This window comes from Taeniopygia guttata, chromosome 3 (assembly GCF_048771995.1).
Source record: "Taeniopygia guttata chromosome 3, bTaeGut7.mat, whole genome shotgun sequence".
NCBI lineage: Eukaryota > Metazoa > Chordata > Aves > Passeriformes > Estrildidae > Taeniopygia > Taeniopygia guttata.
This window is the reverse complement of record NC_133027.1, coordinates 95,508,342-95,534,274: the sequence shown is the minus strand read 5'-3', so window position 1 is coordinate 95,534,274 and position 25,933 is coordinate 95,508,342. Positions and strand designations below refer to the sequence as shown.

Below are 25,933 nucleotides of genomic sequence, written 5' to 3'. Positions count from 1 at the left end.
GGCGTGGGCAGCTTGTGAACAGAAAGGCCAGTATTTTTTTGCAAAGGAAAGGAGAACATGTGTTTTCCATCCTGAAACTGCCTGACAGTGTTATTAGAGCAGGGTGTGGATATAAGGAGCAGTTCATCATTCTGGTGGGGATTCAGCCTGTTGTGATTCCCACAGTGTGTAGTGCTGCCTCTGACATGCAGCTCCCTCTCTGTCAATAAAAATAAATATCTGCCTGAAGTTTGTTGCCAATTGAGATTTTTTAAAATTTGAATTTCTTATGGGTTTGCCATATCTGTGCTCATTCTGTTTTGCTTGTTACTAAATCTTCTAAAAGACCTTGTTGACTCTCCATAAGTGTTTTTCTGAGTGGCTTTTCCAGTTCAAGGTCCCTATCAGGGGACTCTCAGAGAGATGCTTTGGCAGCAGAATAGCAAACTCTTACCATGTCAGATGCATAAGAATTAGAATTGCTTAAGTTGTTTTCTAATGGCAGATTTTCCATCAAGAAATATAATTTTGAAAACTAGACTTCCTATGGGAATATGTCAATTTACACAAAATGCCAAGGTCTTTTTCAGTCTGAGAGAAAATAAAAATGAAGTATTTTGGCCTTATTATGATGCAGCAGTGCTATAATTTACTTAATTTGCAACTATACTATGGTATATTTTACTGTAAAATTGACATGGAAACACTTTAATTTTAATTCCTTTACACAGAAGCATTTGCTCCCCAGCTGTTTTCCTATATAAGATTTTATTTTGAGGAAACTTCAGTTTTATTCTTGTTCATTCCAACACATGGATTGGAAACAGAAAGAAATCATGGAGTTCCCTGCAAAGCAGAAATTTGTAATGTTGTTCAGATCCAGCACCTATTGTGTACCACAGGCATTTGAAAGACCAACTGGTGCATGACTGGAGTACCACACAAAGCAAACAAACAGAATACCCCAGGGCCTGAAATCTGTTCCCAGTAAATATTTGAGTAATTTCAAAGTATTCTTCAACTGCATTCTGCCCATGAACTATTTGCAAACAGCCAAAAAGTGCCAGATTTCAAAAGTAAACTGCTCACTGCGGAGAGTTTGCCTTTTCACTGTGACAGAGACGACCTACTAAGAAGCCAGCTGTGCTTCTTACACAAACCTTTAACCATAGCCATAGTAAAAGCTGTATGTATGAGGAGCAGGACAGTAGAGTTTTAGGGAAATTATATTTTGAAAACCTTGCTTAAATGTTTCTTCATAAAAATATTTACTGCCTTTTATTCAAGGATTTCTAAACTTAGTGAGCATCATTACTTCCATTTTAGTAGCAGAATAAAAAGGCAAAAGGAGAAAACTACAAAATTTATCTTAGATCCCATTGTAGATAAGATGAGGTGGGAATGGAATTAACTCTTGAGATCCAGTTCCCAAAACAGTATATATGAGATTATAAATTGGCCTTTATTTTTAATGGGTGTTAGTGTGGTGTTCATCACAGAAGGTGTTCATCACTGTATAACTCAAATAAACTCAGCTAAGCGCTTTCCATAGCAGATGTACAATAGAGCATCTACTCTTTCTTTCCTAGATGTGGAAAATGAGGCATAGATTACAAATTGTTTTGCAGCATTTGGGGCTGGCAGTGGAAAAGTGGTGGGAGGCTCACAGTGCTGCCTCAGCCTTTTCAGGCCTCCTGTCTCCTCATTTGTCTCTCTTATCATCATCTCTAAATTCACCTTTAGAGCAACTGCCAAAACTACTTTGATTTCAAGATGCGCAAGCAGATAAAACATTCCACACTCAGAGGCTAAAAAAAACCCCAAACCAACAAACCCCATCAGGGAAGCAGCTCATGAGGGCAGCTGGTGATGATTCCTCCTTGATTATTGCTTAAGAACCACTATTTGCAAGTGCCTCATCCCAAGAGATTTTTTTGGGAAAAGTCATGCAAGGAAGTGTTCCCAAAGAGGTGTCATCTGTCATGACAAGTTGCCTGTTCTGATGACCCTGGTGCTGAGATCACATTATGATGACTGATGAGGCCGTCTGTAGCAGTTAACTCAGCCATTTGTAATCATTTCTCTTACAGCCTTTTGGTAATCACTTTGGGAAATTCTTATTTGAACAGTGCAGGTTCTGGGGGAAGAAGAGCAAAGCTATTTCTCCTGTTGCAGGGAAGGATTTAGACAGACATAAACTTGGGGAGAAATGAAAAAGAAAAAATCCATGTAGAGTATCTGCTGTCTTTCTAGATATTTCTGCACAGTTATTTTGTTTTATTTTTGTGTAGCTCACATCCCCATCCACACACAAGCTCTGTTCCAAATGCTCAGAATTCCCTTTTCACGAGGCAGGGTGAAGTCATTTGACACAGACAGGGCGGGGGACTTCTGGGAAGAAGGAAACAGTAAAAATTGTTTTCTTTTCTAAACTCTACTACTGCTTTGCAGTATGAATTTGAGCAGGTTATTTAGTCCCATGGTTTCTTACTATCCTTACACATAAGAGATATGTAATTTATATGTCCAATCTTTTTCTGTGCAGTTCATGACTTCTAATTGTTTTACAGCTCCCCATGGGCCAGCTTTTTAGCACAGCCCACCTCACCAGTTTTTCCCCAAAAGGAAGACTGTAGCAGCATGTAGGAACATGTAAGAGACAGCAGAAAGCTCCTGCTTTGTGTGACAGGCAGATGATGGCAACCTGCCTCTTACTCACCTTGGACTCTGTCTTGTTGGGTATTTAAACAGTTGTCTTTGTTCCAGAGGCCAAATAGAAGCCTGAGTAGAACTTCACAGCAGCATAATTGGCATCAGCAGAGAGGATCTTGGCCATCCTGCCCCATACACAGGGCAGGATACCTTGAGCTGGAGCTCCTTCTTTTATGTCCCATGACTGATCTGCTCTGGTGCCATCCAGGAGGGGATGGAGGTGGTTGGTGGCATCAGCTGCTTTACATCACTCACCTCTCCTTAGGGAATGCTGAGGGTCACTTAACTGTTAAGATCTTTGAAAAGCAGCTACAGAGAACAAAATTGTGCCAAGGAACCCAAAACATCCTACAGGGTATCTTCAGAGATACTGCTTCTTATTTTAATTCAACACCTGAAAAACAGGATGACAAGAGATTTCCCTTTAACAATCTTTACTCATAGTCAATTTTGAGACGTCTGTGTGAGTGAAGACAAGAGTTTCTGATGCCTCACTCAGATACTTTATAGCCTTCATTTTGGCAGCACTTAGAGAACTTCCTCGAGCAGTACTTTCACATCTAAATACCCCACAGTTGTAGTCAGAGATGCTGTCCTTTACCTTAAGCAAAATTAAATGCTGCAGTGAAAACAGACAATATAAGCACATTGGCATCCTTCCCAGTAAAGGGAATATGAACTAGTTTTTTATTGTTCCTGCCAAGACAGCTGTGTTTTAGATTGAAATAGTCATCACACCCTTTTTCTATTTCTAGAAATAATGCAGCTTGCCTACCAATAACAAATGTCTTGTATTTTCTCTGGTACCAAAACATCCTGCACTTTTGTTGCAACTCTGCAACACTATAGCTTAACAGAAGTGCCTAATGCAGCAAATAAATGGGTTTGGCCATGAAAATGGCAAGAAATTCTTAACTGTCACTTCTTCACAGTTTGTATCTGTTGTACACATGTAGGACTTCATCTGATTCCACTGAGCATTCATTTTATGTACTGATATGGTAGGTATAATTTAAATTTTTCTGCTCTTAAAATGCCATCTTTGGATTCAAAGATTTCAGAACTATTCCATGTATTAAAAGCGGACAAGGCTTCTGCAGCTGTAGTGATATTTCCACAGGTGTTCCCTCTGTCTTCATGATACAGATGAGGCAAAGTGTCTGTGGGAAACATCACTCCATGATTTCTGCCTCCATTGTACAGGAAATCTCCAGTTTTTAACCAAAGTTGCCGTATTTTATTTCCTTTGTTTGTGGCCTATTTTAAATGTGAAGGGGTGGGGATATGTGATTAAAAAAAAAAAAAAAAAGCCCCTGGATTTATATTTCTATATAAAGAGCCATTATTGAGCCTTTTGCCAACATTAACTTGCACATGCACTTGTGCAGCAAGCGTAGAATTCCCTTCCTTTCAGAGAAGCAATAATAGTAATAATGATAATAACAAGGAAAAATAAGACTGACTTATGCCACTGCTGTTGCTTTCTTCCAAATAACCAGTATTACTGGCTGCCATTTGCTTCTGGCATTATTAAATGGTTCCAGGCAGCAAAACACAGCCAGCTTGCACCTAAGGTGGGTTTATGCCAGAGGCTGTTCTGGACATAGTCCCACACTCTTTGAGGAAGAAGGATGGTGCACAACTTCAAAATGCCTTTTTTTTTTTCTTTTTCTTTTCTTTTTTTTTTTTTTTTTTTTTTTCACAAATGAAGAGGAATATGTAGCAGTATTATGAGCTACAGGGAATGAGGGTCCCCAGGCAAATCTAGACAAATCAGGTGGACCAAAGTAAAGACACTTCCCAAATTAACTCAGGCTGAACTTGGACCTTTAAACTGCAGTGAATAAAAGTTTTGTTTTCCTTTGATGTCTAATAGGTGTGTGAAACTGAGCTGTGCTTCCTCTCTCCCTGCTGTCCAAGCTCAGTGCTGCAGTGCAGTCAAAGAGATAGTTGTAAATGCTCAGGCCATGTGTGACTGTGGATGGCTTTGACAGAGAATGGAGGCGTTTAGATGCTGTCTATGAAAGGAAAAATAAATGTTCTCTAAACTTCATTATGAGTGTCTCCAGAGCCACAGGTACTGACATGGCATGAAAGTGTGGGAGGAGAAGTGAATTACGGCCTTTTTCATCCGGATCAAAAGTCTTTAAAAGGTGATGCAGGCTGCCTGCTTTGGGGTGAAAGCCTTTCTGCAGATCAAAGATTCAGATCTGCAAAACCTTCAAATTAAAAGCATTTAAATGTTTGAGGAATTTTTGCATGTGGTTTTGTCCACTGACAAGAAATACAGAGATGAAAATAAGTGAGAACTGAATGCCACAGCTTAAAGCATAAGACACAGATTTAAAATGCAGATGTTGAAAAAAATATGAGCTTGTATTAAAATTTACAGGGGCTGTGGGCCACTGAATATCTGAATATCTTCAGTTGTGTTAAAGTGATAACTGTTTAGTGGTGTAAGTTTGTATGTGTACTCTGATTTAGATTGCAGTCAATGTATCACAAAAAAAAAAAGGTTTTATGTGTATAAAGAGCAGGAGGTTGTTTCTGGGTTTGTTTCTTTCTACTTCTTTAATCCCACTATTTAAAATTATATAGGAAGTGTGGAGATTTGATGAGATTCCAACTGAGTGTCTGTGTACCTATGCAGAAACCCGGGATGAAGGCACTAAATGGTTTGAAGTCAGTGTGTGTAATGAATTATTAAAACACTGTCAAAACAACAATTTCTTTTGCTTGAAAGTCTGGCCACGGTGGTTCTAGAGGTTACATTAGCTGGGTACAGAGCAGGGGAAAGTACAGAGGAGTAAGACAACACATTCAGAGAGATGAACATTGGCAATATTGGGATCAGGACCCCAGGTCTGGAAGATGAGAACCATCCTGGCATAGCAGATACACCAGCACAGTGATCATTTTGGTATGGTCTGGGGGGTGTGTGTGGGGGTGTATGTCTGTGTGTGTGTGTGTGTGTATATATATATATATATAATGCTCAGACAGATGAGCAACTGCTCAAAAATCCTTTGGATGAAGAACATTTAAAGGAGGGGGCCAGTGCAGCAGGTTGCCCATGACCAGGAATGGAGGAACTCTCTAATGTTGACACACATACCAGACATCAATTCTGTCTCTCAGTTGGTTTTTTTTGAAGTTTTTCTGAGCTACAACACACAAATAAACCAGATGACAGCAGAAGGGTCACTTTATTTCCAAACGTACAGAAAAAATTCAGATATCTGCAACCTGAAGTGCTTTCAGTGTGCCTGAGTAGAATGGTTACCAATTCTGCAGATTTCTACCTGGCATTTTTCTACTGTTTGCAGTGTCTGGAGGTCTGTCTGTGCTGCAGGAAACAGCTAAACATAATACCCTTTGGTTTTCACTGCATATCTGATGGGTAATTCAGATGTATTTGTTATCAGTTCAAAGACAAGGCAAGTATTGCCCTGTGTTGAAATACCACAGCCCTACAAAATCACGACCCCAGTACTCCTTTTCCAGTTGTGGCCCTAAAATGTCTAAAAGCTGATACAAAGAACGAGCATCCAAAATTCAGGAGATATGTTTGCACAAGGAGCTGTGCTGCTGCAGGGCTTTCCCCCCTAGTTTAGCTGAGCTGCAGGCTAGGCAAGCCAGGGAAGCGCATCCCTTGACGCAGTCCTGCCAGCAGCCTCAGCTTTCGAGGCTCTGAACCAGAGTTAAGAGCAGTTCAAGCACTAACACTCAATCCTTTGTTTTCTCTGCATTGCCCACAGAGGTGCTTAATTGTGCTGTACAAGATTATTACAGCAAAGCTCAGCCTGCAGTTGGATTTTTTAAAGGTTTCTTGTGCGCACACAGATGAGTAACAACGTTAAGCCATTGCTAGCCTGGTCTGTAATTGATAAGGAGCCCGGAGCTCTTTATCAGTGAATCATGGCTGGTTTGTGGTGTTATACTGGGCAGCTGCAGAGCACCTGAGATGCAGCAGTATGCTCTAGATGGCAGTACATTTTTAAACTGTATTAGTTATTATAAGCTTGGTCATCTTAATTGGTTTAACACTCCTTGTATGGAAAATGTGGATTATTTCTTCTCCTGTAATGGGCAGCAGCACATTATACCTAGTTAACAGTTCCCTATTGCAATGTCTTGATCAAATTGCAATTTGGGTGTTTTGTGTTCCTCTCTATCCACATCCAAGGGTTCCACTGATGAGGCCACATCTCCCAGACTTAGCTCATTCTCTCCTTGCATCAATAAATGTTTATGGGTCATGTTTGGCAGAGGAATTGTCTTGTCATTAGAAAAAGAATGGAGCTGTGAAGTACCTACTTGCTGATTAATCAGTTATGATGCATTTGGGTTTTTTGAATAAAAAAGTTATTACTCCAGTTGAAAAGGAGATGGGAAAAGTACATGGCTAACAGAAAGGGTTTAAAAGAAAATTTTAAATTAGGCTTACAGAGGAAAAAAAAAAAGTCAGGGTCAAAAGGATAACCCAGCGGTTGAGTTAATACAGTGTTGTTGGAGACACATGCTTTATGTACACGAAGTGTGTGCTATTCCCAAATTTACTCATCAAGCACCTGCCAGTCAGCATTGTTGATCCCTCCTGTGCCTCATGCAGACTGAATTCACTATCCACAGGTCTGCTACAGCCCACTAAATGCAAATTCCCTCTCTGTAGCAATCCAGCACAGTTTTTGTGAGACACACGCTATAGTTTATTTGCACTCATCAGGCTTTCAATATGATATAAAATCATTGTAACGTAATGCATTATTAAATATATTTTCCAGCTGAAAAAGATAAACTTGACAGACTGTCAGTGAACATTTTCATACTGTAGAAAAGGTTAGTGGAAAAAAGCCCTGGAGTACATCCACCTATTAATGTAAAAAAACTCAGCAACTACTCAGAGCAAGAAGCTGCATGCAAAGAGCTTGCCCTCTGCCTTTGTTCTCCATCAGGACCATAAACAGAATTTCAATTTTGCTGCTAAATTTCATTTAGACAATGATTTGTGTGAGCATGGTTGAGTATATGGATTATTCACAAAGCATTTACTTGGGCTGTTTGTTGAGTTTGGTGTTGCTTGGTCACCTTGATATAATGTGGTTTTTGCACTTTCATAGGTGACCGAGTATGTTTGTAGATGGGAAGAGGGGAAAAATGAAAGCTTCTAAGTGGTGTGAGTACTGTTAGTGTAATTGTGAGGATCAATTGCGAATTTGAGAGGGAATTCTCAGGAACTTCTGTGGAGCTAGGAGCTCAGCAATCCTTTATCAAGGTCTCTGGAGTTTACACTTCCAGCTGAACAGAGGCAAGCCCAAACATCCTGCTGATCACAGCCAGCCAAGTCTTACTAAAGGGAGAGTCCTGAGAGCTCTTTTGCAAGATCATGGTGTTTGGCTTTAGGATCCTGCAGTGTTGGATTTGCCTCTTCCCAAGGATGCCTTTGGCTTGCCTCTGGTTTATAGGAGAAGTCTGCAGAGGTTTCCTTACCTGGGGCAGTCAGTTCTCTTTAAGATTTTTTGTTTTCATCAAATGAAGTTTCCTTGGTTATGAGTAGTTTAGTCCTTCTTTTTCTTAATAGTGGAAAGATAACTGCATATTATCCCTTCTGTAGAAAATTGCTACCTTTTACTTAGAACCGGAATAACCTTTTCTGAAATGTCAGGCTTTCCCAGAGACTGGAAAATCCAGATTTTAATGTCGTAATATCCTTTCTGTGGAAAATCACTACCTTTTTCTTAGAACTGGAATAACCTTTTCTGAAATGTCAGGCTTTCCCAGAGATTGGAAAGTCCAGAACATAATGGTGGCTGTTTCTAAACATGCTATTGTAATAATTACCAGGAACTACTCTATTGATGGCTGTTATAAATGAGAGCCACAAATACTACTAATGCTGACTTTTGATTTCCACTCAAACAAACACGAGGTGTTTTGAGATTTTTTTTTTAGATGTAGATGTAGCTGAAAATACATGTTGATAGCAGTTATTATCTTACACATCTGGTGCAACTCTGAAATCTGGAAGACAGGTACATGCTGGTCTGTCACCTCAGATTTACCACTGAGAAATTGCAAATAATACAGCTCAGCACTGTGAGAGAGCTGAGTAATCAAGCAATATCCAAAGGGAGCAATAGGCAATATTTGGTTATGTGGTGGAGCAATTTTGGTTAAAGAAAGCTTGAGGGTAAAAATTCATTTACATTTCTGCACTATAGAAAACTACATATGTTATTTGCTGGGGATATTCCTTCTTCCAGAGAAGACAAAAAAGGGAGGAAATCCTGTTTGGTAGAAAGCTTTTCTTGTTTCATTTCTATGTAAACATCAAGGGTTGTTCTATTAAAGAGGTATTTTTCATTAAAATAATACATAAATATTGTATTTACATAAATATTGTAGCCTTAAGGCTACAAATGAACCATCAGCACACATGAACCATTTTCTTTTTTTTTTTTTTCCCTGAAATGCCTGGTGAACTGACTGAATTTTACATCCCCTAAGGAGATACCTTTGCACAAATTTAAAAAACAGAAATGTCAAATGTTCTCTGCAGGTGCATGTTTCTTGTTGTGATGGAGGACCTAGGGCCAGGATTTGGTCCTGGGTATGTCTTCAGGCAGGAATATAAAAGAAACCTCTCTTGTACCTCAGCATACGTCTGGCTACTAAAAATGGAGTTGTCAGCTTCCAGTTGCCAATCCATTAATTTTTTTTTAAAGGTTAGGGTTACTTATGATAAGTGACAGAGTACCCTGATACAAACAACTTGAATTGAGGTTAGCATATCTTAAAACAAGGAAACACATTTTCTCAGTGCCTTTTGGCTTAAATTGAATTATTCTGGAGAGGGAAAAAGCCCTTTATTTTGTAAAAGGGCTAGAGTGTGGTCTATGTTTGCATTGCCCTTGCTGCACAAGAAGCATTTATTTAGCTGAAATGGTCTCCTGTTATTATCTTTCTCGATGTAAAACGCCCTGAAGGTGGAAGAGTAAAGGTCTCTCCTTTTCCTAGCCTAAAGCTGACGCTTAAATCAAATAATACCTCACTGTGAAGAGTGGCCTCTTGGCTATACAAAAACCTTTTACCCAGCATCTTTCACTGAAGATAACTTAATTGGGAAAGATTCATAACTTCTGATACAATCTTCTTGTCTTCAAGTTCAGACCAATAGCCCAAACAAATCATTTGAGATGAAGTTCCAAAATTAACCCCAAAGAATATGGGATAAAATAGTTCTAAGGTTAAAATGAATTGGACTGAATCCATTCCATCCTTTAAAAATAGAGGAAAAACTTTCAATTTTTTGTATTATATCTTATTGACCTCTTGCTGCTGAGGGGAGGTTCAGGTGCCTGGACTGCCTTGTCTTCTCTGCTGAGATGTTCAGTCTTATTTTTTGTCTCAATTCACTACATTTATTGGTTCCAGAGGGAACATTTCCACTTAGCAGAGGCTGGAGATAGGCAGGATTTCTGAAGAATGCAATATGGAGAGGCATTTTTTGGAATGTGAGGAGTGCCAGAGAATTTGGAGTACTGCAGCTGATTGCTGTGGTGCTGATCCTGTGGTAGCGATTCCCAGGCAAGGTTGGTCAGGGTAGTTGAAGACATTTAATTTTAAATTATGTGACTGAAGCATAAGGGAGAGAAATGCACCTCAAATTATTTTGCCATGAGAGCAGAGGTGGGAAGCAGGTCAGTTTTAAAGGTTTTTGTGAAGTTTTTAAAGGATTGCAGCACAAGGTCTTGGCTCTCTGGTAGCCCTAAATGAGTGATGTCTGCATGCAGTTGGGTCTGTTTGGGGTAAAGGAGCCCCAGAGTTCTTGTCTGGGGGAGATCTCTGATCTGGGATCAGGATATTAAATTATTCCCTCTTTTGGAGAATCACTGGGTAGAGATGTTATATAACAGGGATATTGATATTGGTCAGACATCTCACATGAGGCAAAACACACATGGCTTTGAAAACCAGCTTATTTCAGGGGCTCATTTTTTATTAATATGCTTCTTTATTACTTTATAGTAGCATCAGTGTGAAGCACGTTTGTAGGGGGAAAAATCTGCTTTTTGCAGCTATTATAACTGCTGTAATAAAACCTGACATTATTTTCCACAACCAGCTTTATCAGAGGCTACTGGAAGATGTGCCTTGATGTTAGGGAGGAAAAGCCAATATAAAGATTATTCTATGGTTACCTATCACTTCACCAATGACAGCTGCAGGCAGGAACCAGGTTTGCTGCCTCCCTTCACAAATCTCTGGGCCAATCTTCTGTGTAGCCACATTTTAGACAACAATAGGGGGTGTTTAGTTATGGCACTTTAACTTAGCATAGAGACCAGGTTTAATTGAGCCATTAGGGATATTAATTTTCTGCCACTCAAGAATGTCTTACAATACAGTATGAAGTTCATTTTTATCTTGAAGATTATTGCTCTAAGCAAGGAGTAAGAGTTACAGCTCTTACATAAGAGTGGTTATTTTTCTCTTGGTTGTGCTGTAGTTACTCAGTTAAAAGAGTGTGCTAAAAATGAGATTGCACTGAGAACAAGATAGGGCACAACTAACGCCTGGTATTTAAGCTTCTGACAAGTCCCTCTGAAATTTTCCAGTTTTTCTTTGGTGGAAGTGGGAAATAAAATTTTTTACAAAAGAAAGCAGTGTTTTCCCCAAGACTTCAGCCATTTAATTTTTTTACTGTTATTATCTTAAATATGCCCTTTTTTATGACTTCTGTAGAGAAATCAGAAATCCAGAGGTTTGGGGTTTTTTTTCATCAAGCAAATCTCCCAAACACAAGTTTTTCCTGCTTGTATTCCTACACTTTTAAATCCTACCTTTCTTCTGAGGAACTCAAAAAATGACATCAAAATCCTACTATCTTCAGAAAACCGAACTTAAACATTCACAGGGAAAATCTGTACTTTCAAAGCTTGCAGAATTCCACTTTGCTCATTGATCTTGTGTGTTATTTCAGACACTGTTTCTCTTTACACCTCTAATGTTATCATGGTCTTGCAGAGTCAGTGCAGGTTTGTACAGAACTTGCCTGTAATATTTGGATCGCAAAAAGAATCTTTGAGATGCATTGCGTTGTTGAAGACAAGTTGGGAACATGTTTGTATGTTCTATGTACAAGATCTTATGCTAGCAGAATTTAAGAAAAAAAACCAAACAAATTGGGGGACTGAAAGGTCAAAGAGAGCTTAGAATCAGTGTGAGATGAAACTTGACAAATTTTCTAGATGATTTTGCACTGTAAAGCAATGACTGTCCTGTGTCCCTCTGCATGCACAGATCAGGCGGGAAGAACCAACCAAGAAGTAGTTGAAAATTGGTGTTTATTGCATATGGTCAATAAAGCTGCTTAAGTTCTTTGCATGTGATGTGTAGCATGCAAACTGCGACATGATACCTAATGGGCTTTTCTTTCTTGACTTCTTTTTTTTTTTAATGAAAGGTCCGAGCCCTTTGGATCACAGAGCAAGGAGCCCTCCTCTTCCTCCTGGCTACTCTGCTTGGAACTTGACCTGGGTCATGAGAGATACATCCCCTTTCTTCCCCCACAGAGGACGACACAGTGAGTAGCATGAATATGTTATCCTCAAGAGGGTGCAACTCCCTGCCTAAGGTTTTGGTGTAATACTGGAGTAAAGCAACACAAGTCAAATGTTTTGTGATAAAACACCCCTACTGGCAGCCTCTGAGGGCACTAGTAAGCCTCAGTGCCCCTTACCAGCTGCCCCAGGGACTTTCCCCCCCCACCTTGCCCAAAGGCTCAGGAGTCCCATTCCAGCCCAGCCTGGGGTCATTGCCAGCTCTATGGAGGTGCCTGGTGACCTGGGCTGCCCCAGCCTGCCCTGCTCCCTCCAAAGCAAGAGCCCAGACTATAATATTTGAGTGGTATATTGAAATTCTCTAATATTACAAAGAGAGGAGCTGTGTACTGAACTTTTTGCTTCTCGTCTCCTTTTCTAACACCCATCCCTTCCAAAATCTGAGCATGTGCTTTCATCTGTTCTCTGGTATGACCTATCCATGGCCATCCCACTGTGAAGTACAATGGCCACAGTTAGGTGTGGACCGCATGAGGCAATATCTAACGTGCAATCCAGAAAGTGACTGCAGTAGAATATATCTACTATATATCTACTACCAGTCTCTATGCAGGGAGATAAGGTGCTGAGAGGCTAATAAGATTTACTCACCCCAAGCCTGTAATTATCTGCTTGAGGGAAAAGTTTGACCTACCTATATGAAGGAGCCCCATATTTCTTCAAATTTATGTTGCAGCCTTTTATGTGTGCAATATATATTCTTTCCAGTGGCATACAATATCTGCTCCTAGCTGTTGTATCTGCTTGAGTGATGAGGACACACCAATTTCATTTTGGAAGCAACAGTAGTACAATCTTTTTTTCCCTTACTTGGTTTCTCAGAAGTTGCAAGAATGATTTTTAATTTATCCTTTATTACTTCTTCCTAAACTCTTTCAGTTTCTCAGTAATACTATTCTAAGGGAAGGCTTTGTTCTTAAAAGCTAGGACTCTGATTCCATCTGACAGCATCACATGGAGATAGATGTACTCCATTTCAGCAGAAATGATTTATGATGATTTTAGCTGATTGCACAAGACCAAATCCTACCATATTCCAACCATTTGTTTTGCAAGGAAAGGCAGGAATTTGATGAAGTATTACATAAAATACAGTATTCACTCAGGACAAGTCTAAAATATTTTCTCCCTCAGGTGTAATTTAGGACACGCACCTTGAAATTTCTGGAGAATCTTGAAGAGAGGCAGGAATAATTTTCTCTTTCTAGCTTTGCAATTTAACATTTACAAAAATTTAAATTAAAGGGTAGTAGCCTTTATTTTAATTGAATTAAATTTCATTAAAGGGTAGTAGCCCTGGAAGGCACACATTTCAGGTGGAACATCACTGTGCAGACACTTCCTGCCACTTGAGCTTTGCAGCCCCCAGAGGACTGGTGTGTGTATGTGCAGCAGAGCCCGTAGCCATAGCCCAAGACTAAGATGACATTTCTTAAAACTTCTATGCCTCTGCATACCTTCAGCTTATAGCCACTGGCATGTTAATTAGTAAACTTCCCAGGGAGCTGCATTTCTGTTCCGAGCTGCTCTGTCCATGATGGGGTGGACAGTTCCTTTCAGCAGCTGATTACTGACCCTGGGTCCACATGGCTTTGTGAAGGTCATGCAGGGACTCGGCAGGGTGAGGAAGAAGACAAAGTTGGACCATCCAAGCTCTAGGTGAGTACTCCTGTCCCAGGACCCAGCCTTCTGATTAGTGGTTAATCCAAAATCACACCATAAATCATAAGCAGAAATAAAACCCAGCAGCCTTTTATTACTAGAGTGATTTCTTTTTCTGTCAGCTTTCCTTACTGCTCCCAGTGTGACTGATTACAGAGTGCCCAATAACTTCTATCAAAACTTTGTTTGCCTGATCATCTGATGGGACCCATCTAATTAACTGGCTGACATTGCTGGAGTGGGGCAATATTAGTTGTCTTAATTACACTTCTTCTGCGTTCTGCTGTTGGAGAAATCTCTGATTGAAAGAGTGAGTAAATTGGTACGTGGTGTCTTTCTTCCTCTGTCCAACTAAGTTCTCTTCTCTTTTGCTCAGAATTAAAGATTCTGACAGATTCTCTTTGGTAGTTCTGGCAGGAACAGTGCCTGATGATATCTTTGAAGCCATAGGCAGAAATCCCAAGGATAATCTCTGGAACAAGAAGATACTTCAGAGGTGCATTCACAAGACATTTTACTATTTTGTCTAGAGATTTTTTTAGATTTGTCTAAATCCAAGCATTGATTAATCATCAGGCATTTCAGAGATGCAAAATCCACCTGCCTTTCAGAAAATCGCCTGTGAAGTCAAAATTATCTGGGAATTCAACCTGTGAGGCAGGAAGAGACTTTAAATCTCCAAATTTTTTATATCTTTTTGTTCTCACGAGGTACACTCAGACTGTTTCCTGTGGCTAGAACAAATTTTAATGCATTCTGCATATGTGGACTTATGGTAGCGTATTAATCTCCCATTTGCAGATCTGATGGATCTCTGTCCTGAGGCTTACATGATTAACTGCACCCAGCCACATATTTCATTTCTTGTCCTAGCTGGTTGAATGTTAATTTTCTCTTCTGTACAGGTATTCTATAAGAAATCAATTGTCCACTACATAAAATCTTATAAGCTTGTGTAATAGCGGTTCCAGACGACAGCTGCCCCTCCAGACCTTCCTGCAGTTAACACATCCCTCTCTGCCCCTTCCTCTCCAAGTCTCTGGGCCAGACAACAACCCTGCACCTGGAGCATGATCCTGGCAGGGTGTGGTGGCAACTGTGGAAAGTGCTATTGGTTGCAGAAAAAATCAAATGCAATTCAACCCTTTGAAAGAAAAACATGTTTCATATGAATAACAGGCCTAAGGTTGCCATGCTGGATTGCTGGAGTTGACTTTTTCATTTTAACTGTTCTTATATTACTGGGCTGGCTTTGCGTCTCTTTGCCACATTGTCCAGTAGCAGCTGAACTCCTTGGCTGCTCTGAACCAGCACTGGGCAAAGTATTGAAGTACCTCTCTCGGGTTATTTAGTTTACGGATCTATTTTTTGCCCCGCCCTCCCTAAAGTTTAGGAAATAGTGGGGTTTGGATGGCAAAGTCAACTGGGACTAAAACTCAGAGTGAGAGCAAATTTGGCTGCCTAGTCACTATTGTGCTTAAAAACATCTAGAGAAGGTGAGTTCAGCAGTGAGGAGGAACACACGCCTGCAAGAATGCATAATTATTCACAGCTTTGATTTAATAGGTACTAAAAGCCTAATCCACAGCATGGCCTCTATTAACAACTTATTAATAATTTCACTCAGCTCTATGTCTTCAGAAAACTAATTTGACAAAGTTGTTGGGTTTTTTTTTTAACACTTTCTAATGGAATGTCGTCTGTGATGTGTTCCTAATTTCCTGAATTTGGTTTGCTGCCCAAAAAAAAACCTAAAAATGCATTGGACTAACTTTACTGTGGGATAATTTGGGGTCATTTTTACTATGTATTTTATGCTCAGTGGCATGGCAGTTGCTCAGAAAGGTGTCAGATGATTAATTTTTTTTCCCCTGGTAGGTCATATGCACCATTTCATTCATGTCAGTTGGGTACCAGATATACACTGCTGCCACAAAACTCAGTGAGTCTGAACATCAAATGAAAGGGAAGATGGAGAGAAAGAGGGCACCAGGCAGATGAATTCATGTTGCAGTTAGCATCCCATGACTACTTGTTTCATAATTCTACAACAAATCAGACTACTACTGACATCTTCAGAATGATGAAGCTGTTGTGATTCTTGGCTCAGCGTGGCATAGTGAGATGTATGGATACAAACTGATTGTTACAGCAAGATCCTGTTCAGAGGTGAGATAAAGTCAGGAGGAGAGAAAGGAGAATGCTGCTTCATCCCAGAGGAAAACTGAATCAATGCTTTCTTAGTAAAGATACTGGGAAAGTGATGTGTCATCTTAATTCAAACACATCCTTCTTGCAATCTTACAAGTATTCTAATGTGGTTTGGAAATAGCATTATGAATGGAATAGGGCAAGGCTTCAGTTAACAGCAGTTACTCACACCACATTAATAGAATTGCTCCATATAAAATAGCAGATGATGTGACCCTGTATATGTTTGCAGGAATTCTTGTTTAACAGTTAGATGGTATTTTGGCTATGTGCAGTGGTGCTGAAATCCAAAAGGAGGAAAGTCAGGAAGCACAGCATCTGCCTACCTCAACTAAAGGCTGTGTCAAGCAAGAAGGAAGAAAAAAATCTTATTAGGGAGAAATTTTAACTTTCTTTTCCTTATATCATCTTTCATCTACAGATAATATGTCTGTGACAGCTCAACATTTTTCAATAATAGAATAACACACAGTAAGACAACAAATGTCTTTTCCCCCCATCCCTGAAGTACTTATTTTCTCTAGAGGTCTTTTGAAATTCATGCAAGAGGTTCCTTGTATGAATTGACAAAATATGACACTTCATCCAACTACTGTTTTGTGCCAACTGGAGCATGTTTTCTAACAACTGCTGTTAGTCAGTACTTCATTTTTTTTGGCCAGAACTGGCATTAGAAATGCACTTTCATGTATTGTTTTTTGCTACATGCATGGGAGACTTGGTGGACAAATATTTCTTCAGTGGAGAATGAGCTCTGACACTTCTTGGAGCAGGAGGAATGAAAACTGAGAGCTGTTGCTAGTTGTTCTCCCAACACCCCTTCCTCACACCTCTCTCTGTAGCTGTCTTGAAAGACTGTGCTTATAATTGATTGATGAAGGAGTCCTGGCCCTTTCTTTGTAGTTTGATTTTCACTGAACAAAGCAGCTGTCAGAGATTTTGGTGATTCAGTCCCTGGTGCACGCTGAGGGGCTGGGTGGATATAAAGTAGATGCTGTCATTTTTACGATTCTCTTAACAAATAAATGAATAGCTGCATTATTGCTGTTTTCTCTAAGCAGTGGCTCATCCATCGTGGCTCACTCCCCAGAGGATTCATTTAAGTGCATCTGGCATGAGGGGAGCTCTGGGCTCCACAGGGAGGCAGGCAGCTTGTTCTGTGCTGGGCATCCAGGCCCAAGCACCCTTCCCAGGATGTTGCTGGGATATTCCCCGGGGTGTTGCTCCCCTAAAACTTTTTCTACAGAATGCAATCTAAGCTTAAATCCCCTTCCAAAGGAAACCTGAGTGGTTTTCCTTCAAGGTGGGCATCGAAGGGACAAGCAGTGCTGGCGCTACCAGCCTTGACCACAGCCTCCACTCCTGGGTGCTGGGGAGAAACCAGCCCCACTGAACCCTTCCTCGCAGGCAGCCAGCTCTGAGGAGCCCTTGAAGCCCTGTGAGGGTACAGCAGCAGTCCTGTCACTAATTTCAAGGTCAGGGCATCAGACACCTGCTGGTGGCAGAGGAAGGACGCAGAGAGCGATAAGCTAACTCATGCTAAGTAGCTTGAAATGAAAAGGAGGTCCCTGGTGAGCACAGGCCGTGTCTCAGGGCAGGAAGAGGAGCTGGCGTGGTGCCCAGCTGATCTCACTGCTGCACTCGCAGGTGACTGAGGCTCATCAGACGGGATGGACCCCAAAGCTGTGCTGAATGTGGGGCTCATCGAGTGCCTCCCCAGGTCCCAATGTCCCCTGCCAGGACATGCTGCTGCTCTCACGTTTGTGAGCTCCTGGAGCAGCAGCCCAAGGAGCAGGCAGTGATTGTTGGCACAGGCATTTGCTAAGGGTAGTAAGACCCAGGGTGCCTGGCAGGGCACATGTGACATAAGCATCCCTTAAAATGTGCAGTTTGCCCTTTCTCAGGGCTAGACAATGGAAGGAAATAGGTGAAATTGTCTCTTCTGACTTGCTTGCTCAGCAGGAACAAGGCAGTTAAGCCTTGCAATTGTTTTTGCTCTTGAATTTGTGTGACTGCCAATACCTTTTCCCTTTTCCTTTGGGCTCTTCTGCTGTGCCCTTTCCATCCTGTGGTAGATTCCCTTATTTTAAATTGCTGCTGTGCCTCCAGTTGCAAAGCTAAAATACAGCACCAGGGATTAATTTACAAGAAGGTTCATCTTTTCTTTGTGCCAGTAAGAAATTCTCACTTCCAGGGACCTGGCCTGTATTTGGGTCCTCCTGGATGTTCATCAGGGAGGTGAGCTGACAGCCAGAGAGCACAGTGTCTCCTATTTATGTTCTATTTTCAGGGAGAAATACTTATCACTGCAGGCTTCTTTGTGGTACCCCACAGGTGCACCCTGTTTTGGAGAATAGACATTCAGAAAGGCCTGATGAGGCAATTGAAACCCTTAGATTGAATGCCCTGTGCCCTTTTGTACTCAGAGGGAATGGGAAGGCTTTAGGAACTGGCTCTGTCACTAGGATTAATAACTGGAAAATCAATTTGTCATTTCCCTGTCATAAATTAAAAGCGTATAGGCCTTATAACATGAGTAAAATAGAGGTTAGTGGGTATTGATGGAGGTCTCAAAGCTCACTCAGCAGAGCAGATCTCTACTACACAATTTAAATTATGTCTCCTCCACAAGGAATATCTGTCAATATTTGTATTGAAAAAAGACATCCTGTGCAAGAATATTTTATCTGCTTCTACACGGCTGCTGCAATTGTTGCTGCTGAAAGAGTTCTTGAGGGAGATTGTGGTCCTGACTTGATCAGTGTGAGTGACCTTTACATTGTGCATTTGGCTGTAGATGTAGTAGAAATTAGTCATGTGCAAGCTGATGAGGCACCAGTGAGGATGTAGCTCACTGAGCTGGTCCTGCTGAGAACAGAGAACATCTCTCTGCCCCCTTGGCTGTGGCAGAGCGGTGAGAAAGCAACCACACCCTTTCAGAAGTGTGCCCAGCTGGCAGTAATTGAGGAGGAGTGATTTATAAGAGTCAGCAGCCCAGGAGGTAAAAGGGCCTTTTAAAGTCACACAGGTGTAGAACTAGGAAGGAGAGGTCTAAGAGGAAGCTATCTGGTGGTAAGGTTTTTGTGGTTAAAAGGAGAGGTGGTTTAGACCAAGTTTAAATCTTTTGTTGGGCAGCTGAGGAAAGGATAATTGGAGTAGTTTCTTAACAAGAGCAGGGGTTTTATCTATCTCTCAGTATTAGGTTATTTTTGTTCTAAATAAGGTATATTGCTGTGATGTGTGGTTACACAAATGATCCAAGATGGCCCAAAAGTGGAAGATCCATAATCTGACCTGCTGCAATGTAAAAGAATATTTCCCACTGATTACTGTGCTTTGGTGTATTACTTATAGTACTATTTTAAGACATTTATTTATTAGAAAGCTCTAAAAAGTTCAATTGAAACAGATGTGGTTGCCAAATATTTTAGTTATCTGTGCACAAATTATTGTTGTTAGGTATGTTGATAAAAAAATAAATAAATTGAAACACTCACAAGGCTCTAGCATAATCAGACATACAGAGATTCCAGTGTCTTTTTAATTGAATAGTAGCTTAATTGGCTTTTCAGTCTGTGGTTGATAGTCTGTATCTTTTTACATAACAAAAGCTGAACTGATTTATATCTACAGCCTTACTTAAAGAGGTTTTAATCTCATTTTGATCATGAGCATCACTTTTGTTTCTTCTTTAAAGGTGTAATGATGATGAAATCGACTTCTAATAAATTATCTGTTCTGCCTCTCTCATGCCCAGTAGTTGCAGATAAAAGAGATTATTGGACAAAGAGTTTTTTGTTCTGTTTTGGGGTTTTTTTATTATTTAAGAAGAGACTCTGCTATTTTTTTTTCTATATGGATCTTAAACTCCTGTAGAGCATTTAGGATCTTTAGTGTCACTATAGCTCTGACATAAATGTCTGTACTTGGTTTAAATTTCTGCAGCATCTCTTTTAGAAAATCAACAGAAGTCATAAAAAAATCTCCCCACATTACTGAATTGGCACAATATTAAAGTCCAAAAGCTCTGTACTGGGTCAATTTATATTGATAGTGGGTTTAAAAAAATAACCACTGGAAGTTTTGTTAATTTTAATTCCCTTTCCTGAAGTGTTTCCTTTTTCAGTTAAAAAAAAAAAAGGCAGACTAGGCTTTATACAGCTTCCAAAGGCACATTGCTACTGCTTTCTGTGCTTAACTGGGCAAGGAAACAATAAACTTGGTGTAGCCTTTAAATGTTAAGACAAAAGTGAAAAAGGAAAGAGAAACACTAATTTTTTATGCAGAGGTGTAAAAAATGGCAGGTGATTTGTGGCAGCAATTCAAGTATTATGTGGGTTTTGTATTTGCAAGTGTGGCTTATGTGATCTTGTAATAGCTAACACACCAAGACCAGCTTCTCAGTGAAAAAAAAAATATAATTCTTTTTTTTATGAGGCATATTACACTGTCGATAGTGAAGGACATTGTGGAAGAAGGAAAGCCTGAGGGTAGGAAGTTACTGTTAGCCTTGGAAGACTGGATGCTGTTTGCATGGATTTTTGTGTTGCATCAGATAGTATTTCTTTGTCATGATTTCTTTGTACTGAATAGGATAATAGCCCTGAAATTTGTGTCTGATACAGGAGTATTTTAACTAAGATCTTGTAAAAAGTCCAGATATTCTGGAGATGTGAAGGAATTCTTGAGTCATGTAAAAGTTGCAAGCGTGTTTCCACTGAATCACAGACACTGTGGGATGTGTGAGCCAAACAGTCTCCCTCTTTTCCAAGGAAAAACCTGCTGTGAAGGACATCCAGTGTGACCACAGCAGGCATGTTAGATCATGCCTGCTCTCTGCAGGCCTTTCATTGTGAGGGAAGGAAATGGCATTGCTGCTTGCCTTTTCTTCCTTTACTTTCTCTGCTCCAGGCAGAGGCTTTGGCTGTCTGCAGGGGTCATAGCACTGGTCATGAGCAGTGCCTGGTATTTAATCATTTACCCCAATTAAGTTGTACCAGTTGTAGGTCAGAGGCCTGCTGTGTTAAGGACTCCACAAGTGATTGATAGCTCTCTTTTGAGATGGGGATTCTGGCAAGTGGGAGCAAAGCAAGGAGCAGAGCTGGCCATTGAATTCTTGTGGCACCTCCATCAGACAGTCAGGGGGACTGGAGAGGAGAATGAGAATGCCTTTGCACATCCATGAAGGGCCCCTCTGCTTGGGTCAAGAGGGTTAGAGAGCACAAAGGCTTCTGTTCCCAGCAGCTGTTCCCCTCCCCAGAGGAGGGGAAGCAAGCAGCAACTGCTGGAAAGCTAAAGAAAATACAAGATTGATCGGGAGAAGTGCACAAAGAATGAAACAGTTGATTTGAAATTATTGTTTTTGCCATGTGTGGTCCTTGGCCTGGACTTTCCCATTTGTCATCCAGTGAGTTCCATCAAAAAAATCCTTGTATGAGCCGTGTTTCTCCCCTCCATATTTTTTTTGACGGTGCCTTAAAACACATAGTGCTCGAAGTGTTCCCTGTGGTTGGTAGAGATAATATATGTTCTGTAAACTATAGTTCAGTGTTTGGTTGCTCTTTTGTTCATCTGGGCTTAGGTGCAAAGCTTAACAGACTCCTAACACTTGAGTTAAAAAAATATTTGGTTTCGTTTTTGCTTTCTGGGTTTGTTTTTGGGTGTTTTTGTTTTTGTTTTTAAGAGCATCTAAGGGACTAGAAATAAGTGGTCTGAGGTTTGGATATGATATTGCAGCAGTAAACTGCATTAATATATCCATAGCTGCCCAAATTGAAGTATGCTTCATGTATCATGAAATTTATATTGATAACTTAAGGGCCTGAAGAGAGTAGGAACTTGTACATTCAGATTTAAGGAAATGTGTGTAATCCTTGTTCCTTCTGCCTGTGGTGTAAATGGACTCCTTATGTTCTATGCTTTCCTGGGTGTTGTGAAGTATTTAAAATGCTGAGTGAATGATAAAGCACTTGGTTAAGAAAATCAGATATAAACTGGAAAAAATACTCTATTCCTTACAGCTTGCTCTGAAAAAGGGAAATTAGCTGGGAAAAGTATAGCAAGAGGGCAACAGTATTAACCTTCAGATTAGAAAATATTTTATCACCAGGAGAATAGGTTGAACTACATAAATCTGTGCCCACAAAGAAGAAATTAGGTGTTTAACAGAGAATGTAATTGAAGTTTAAAAAATCAGTTAATTTCACTAAGGTTGGTTCAGACTATTTGTTTCACCTGCATAGTGTGGCAAGACAGAAAGTGCAGACTACTCCAAGGAGCAGCTGTGTTTTTTCCCTTGGCTTTTTCAAATGGATCTAGCTTCTTTAGAAACACTGAGTTAGATATAAAACTGTCTTTCTCTTACTGAATATTGTGTTGAGTGCTGACTATGGTAACAAAAGCAAATGTATACTGGGCATTCCAGAAAATTGAATGATCTTGGCAATTAAATTCTTGCAGGTTGTCACTGCATGTTGTGTTAAGCAACTTGACCTATGGTGTGATGGTAAACTGGACACTGGGAAGTTAATCGCAGTTGTAATGGGTAATGGTTTTTTCCAGAGAAACATCTCAAAAAGAGAAATCTCTGTCGGAGGCAGTTGCTGGCTGTGCTGGAGGCTGAAGTTCTGCAGTAGTGGCCGGGTTTTTGCTGCTTCTGTTGTCTCAGGAAAGAGTTTCAAACCCTGGGGGTCAGAATGTCACCTCCTGGGGTACAGTCCCTATAGCTTCCAGCATGTTCCAAATGCTCAGGATAGATTACTCTCTTTGTAGAGACCTGTGCTCACTGGGGTGGAACAGAGGTGTGAATCATGTTAGGACTCTTTACCCACTAATGGTCCTGGTTGAATATGAAGCAGCATCAATTGAAGCATCAATTTGAAGCATAATCTGGAAGAGATTGGCTTTCTGTCCCATTTCATCCATTGACTAAGCTATTGTCCTTTCAATCCAGAAGATGTCTTCCTCCACTTTAGCCTGAGCTGTCCTTTGACCTGTCCTGAAGGGGAATTACTGGCTCTTGGGCATTCCTTTTGATTTGCTGCTGCCTCCACAATGAACCTCCCTGTGGGGCCCATTTTTGTCTGTCTGTTTATGGAATTCCCTATTTATTTTTACCTTATTATGGAAAAAATCAAGCCCTAACTTACTGAAGTATAAAATGAATGTGCATGCACATGTATGTGTAGCTACCTTCGAGCACAGAAGACACTGGATTTAATTAACCTGGCGTGTTTTGTGTCCATTTTCTTTTTCCAGTATTTGACTGCAACTTTGAATCTCCTTGTGAGCTGGAATATTCCTTTACCTCAAAAGCTCAGGAAACCCCCAACAATGCCTGGGTCAGACTGAATGCAGAGGAAATCTTCCAGCTAAACCTCCCAGATGGGCCGGGGACAGATCACTCTGAGAGCACACCCAAAGGTAAGATGAATACATCTGCCATCAGTACTGGCTAGTTCTAAACTAAAATACCCTTCTACCCCCTAAAATAATCATAACAGAAAAAACCAAAAATTTGCCCAAACAAATGTGTTCCCCTGAAGTGCTAAAGACAGCTATAATCCCTTTGCTCTGACAGACAGTAAGTGAAAACAAATTGACAAGCAAAAGGGATTCATTCTGCACAGCAGACATCTGTTTTCACCTAAATGCAGAATCTATCATACATTTCAGAAGCAAAATATCAAATATGTAAAATCTGAATTGGACTGGCCCATGCCATGGCTAATATTTGGATGAAAACTGTACTATGGTGCTCATGTTTAAGGTCATTCAGTGTTTGAAAGAGTCTGGCCTTATCTTTGCTCTCGGTCCCATTTACCACTTGTGTGTTTGCAGACCATTTTAGGCAAAATCCTTCCATCCTGGGCTTAGGTTCTCTGTTTGGTAAGAAAACAAAGATAGGTTTTGTCCTTAATATAAGAAAAAAAGATCCTGTCTCTAAAGAGAGCTAGGAGGTCTCAAAAGAGGGGAGTGCAGCAGACTTTTTTTTTTTTTTCCTTGGAAAAAATTACTTTTCCTGCTCATGATCATATCTGTGAGCAGCAGCATATTTCATTAAGATTGTAAGTTCTGAAAAGATTTTTAGATATATTTGTGCTGTTCTAATCCTGGGAAAGCAGAAAAATTCTTAACATTCTTTCAGCTGTTAGTGACACCTGCTTGGAACTTCTCTCTGGAAGCTGGTGTTGATGAGAATGGATCCACAAAAATGAAAATGGGGGAATTAAACTTTATCCAGAAAACAAAGAAATGTCAGGAAGGACAACAAAAATTTCAAGGGATATGGAACAGTTCTCATAGTAGGAAAAAAACAGACAAAGATTCTCTATTCAATCTCCACTGACAGGGGTTAGAGGTCTTTAAAAAACAGGCTGATGAGCATTAGAAAGCAGCTGTGAAGTTGGTGTGTTCCAGGTTTAGAACAAGCAAGCTGAGACATTTTTCATGTAGTACCTGAATTGGTGCTAATAAAATACACAAATTAATGTTGTGGGGCCAGAAGTGTGTGTAAGTTTAAAGAAAGATCAGATGAATTCTTGCAGAATACATTTATCACTGGATGTTTAATTCAATAGTCTGTTTAGAGTCTAGAAACCTCTTACACAAAAGGCTGCAAGTGAAAGAATTCTTTTCTAAGGAGCCAGCGTTGGAGATGGAATTTGACTTTGTGGAGATGCAGTCTTGACTGCTCGTGACAGTTCTTATGTTCAGGCAAATATTGAGGAAATTTTCTGTGCTGCTTTCATTCATATTCTGTTTTCTCATCCATACCAATAGTACAGTACTTTTCCCCAGATAGCTATTATAAATTAACTTTTAAGGCCCATTGATTCATCAGTAGACCAAGTCTTTTTGGTGTGATCTGTGTCGTGTGTAAAGCAGATGGACCACATTTGTGCTGCATGCAAATACCTTCTAATTTCCACATCAATAAACATCCACACGCAGACTGAATTGCTTCCTACTGAGGTACAGTTCAGGGAAAGTTTGAGGTAAATCAGAATTTGTTTTGTTCTTCTTAAATTCTAGTGCAAACTGTCTGCCCCTGAAATTTAGGAGATAAAACCTTGTTTGGAATTGAGAAGGATAGCTGTCATTTTCCTGGAGTAGAGGGGAGAGCCCAAAGGAAGTAAATGTATTGTTCCAGGTAAAGAGCCTGGCCAGGATCCCAGGGTGCTACATGTTGTCAATGTATGATTCTTTTGGATCCTTTCTAGTAAAGTTATACCTTTGTCTAACTCAGTTTTTTATATCTATCAAATCAGAAGAAGGGGAGACTGTTGGCTGGCCCTGCCACCCAAAGCCAAAGGTGGTATTAGTTGATGATTTCCAATTGCCTATTGGGTTAAAATTCTATTTCTAAGCCCAAAGGTTGAGGGTTCTCATCTGGAATATAGGCAATTTAGGCTGAAACTTGCGTTCTGCTGTTTTCTTCTATTCTGAGGGGCAGCTAACCAATGTCAAATTGATTGATTAGATTTAGATTTGTGGGGTATTAGGGTGGATTATTTTGTGTGGTTTATTTACTTGTGTATGTGTGGTCTTGCTTTTTAAAATTACCAGGCATGTTGGACATAGTAGTAATTTTTTCTCAGTAGAGCTGTAGGTCTGCAACTCATCGATGATTGTAACTTTTGCATGTATAAAGACTCATTTGAAAATCAACACTTGGAGCTAGCATCTTTCTATTTTAAATCACTTTAATTGCAGCTGTTTGGCACAGATAGTTGTGTGGTCTGTTT

General features: G+C 40.2%; 1 protein-coding gene across 1 annotated transcript in view; it reads left to right on the top strand.

Annotated features, from left to right (window-relative positions):
* The window catches only part of ALK (ALK receptor tyrosine kinase), a 305,662-nt gene that overhangs the window by 70,139 nt on the left and 209,590 nt on the right, over positions 1-25,933 (top strand). The window contains exons 2-3 of the mRNA XM_030268872.4: positions 12,158-12,277; positions 23,445-23,609. Coding sequence (XP_030124732.4) covers positions 12,158-12,277; positions 23,445-23,609 — 285 coding nt within the window. The remainder of the gene's footprint in view (positions 1-12,157; positions 12,278-23,444; positions 23,610-25,933) is intronic.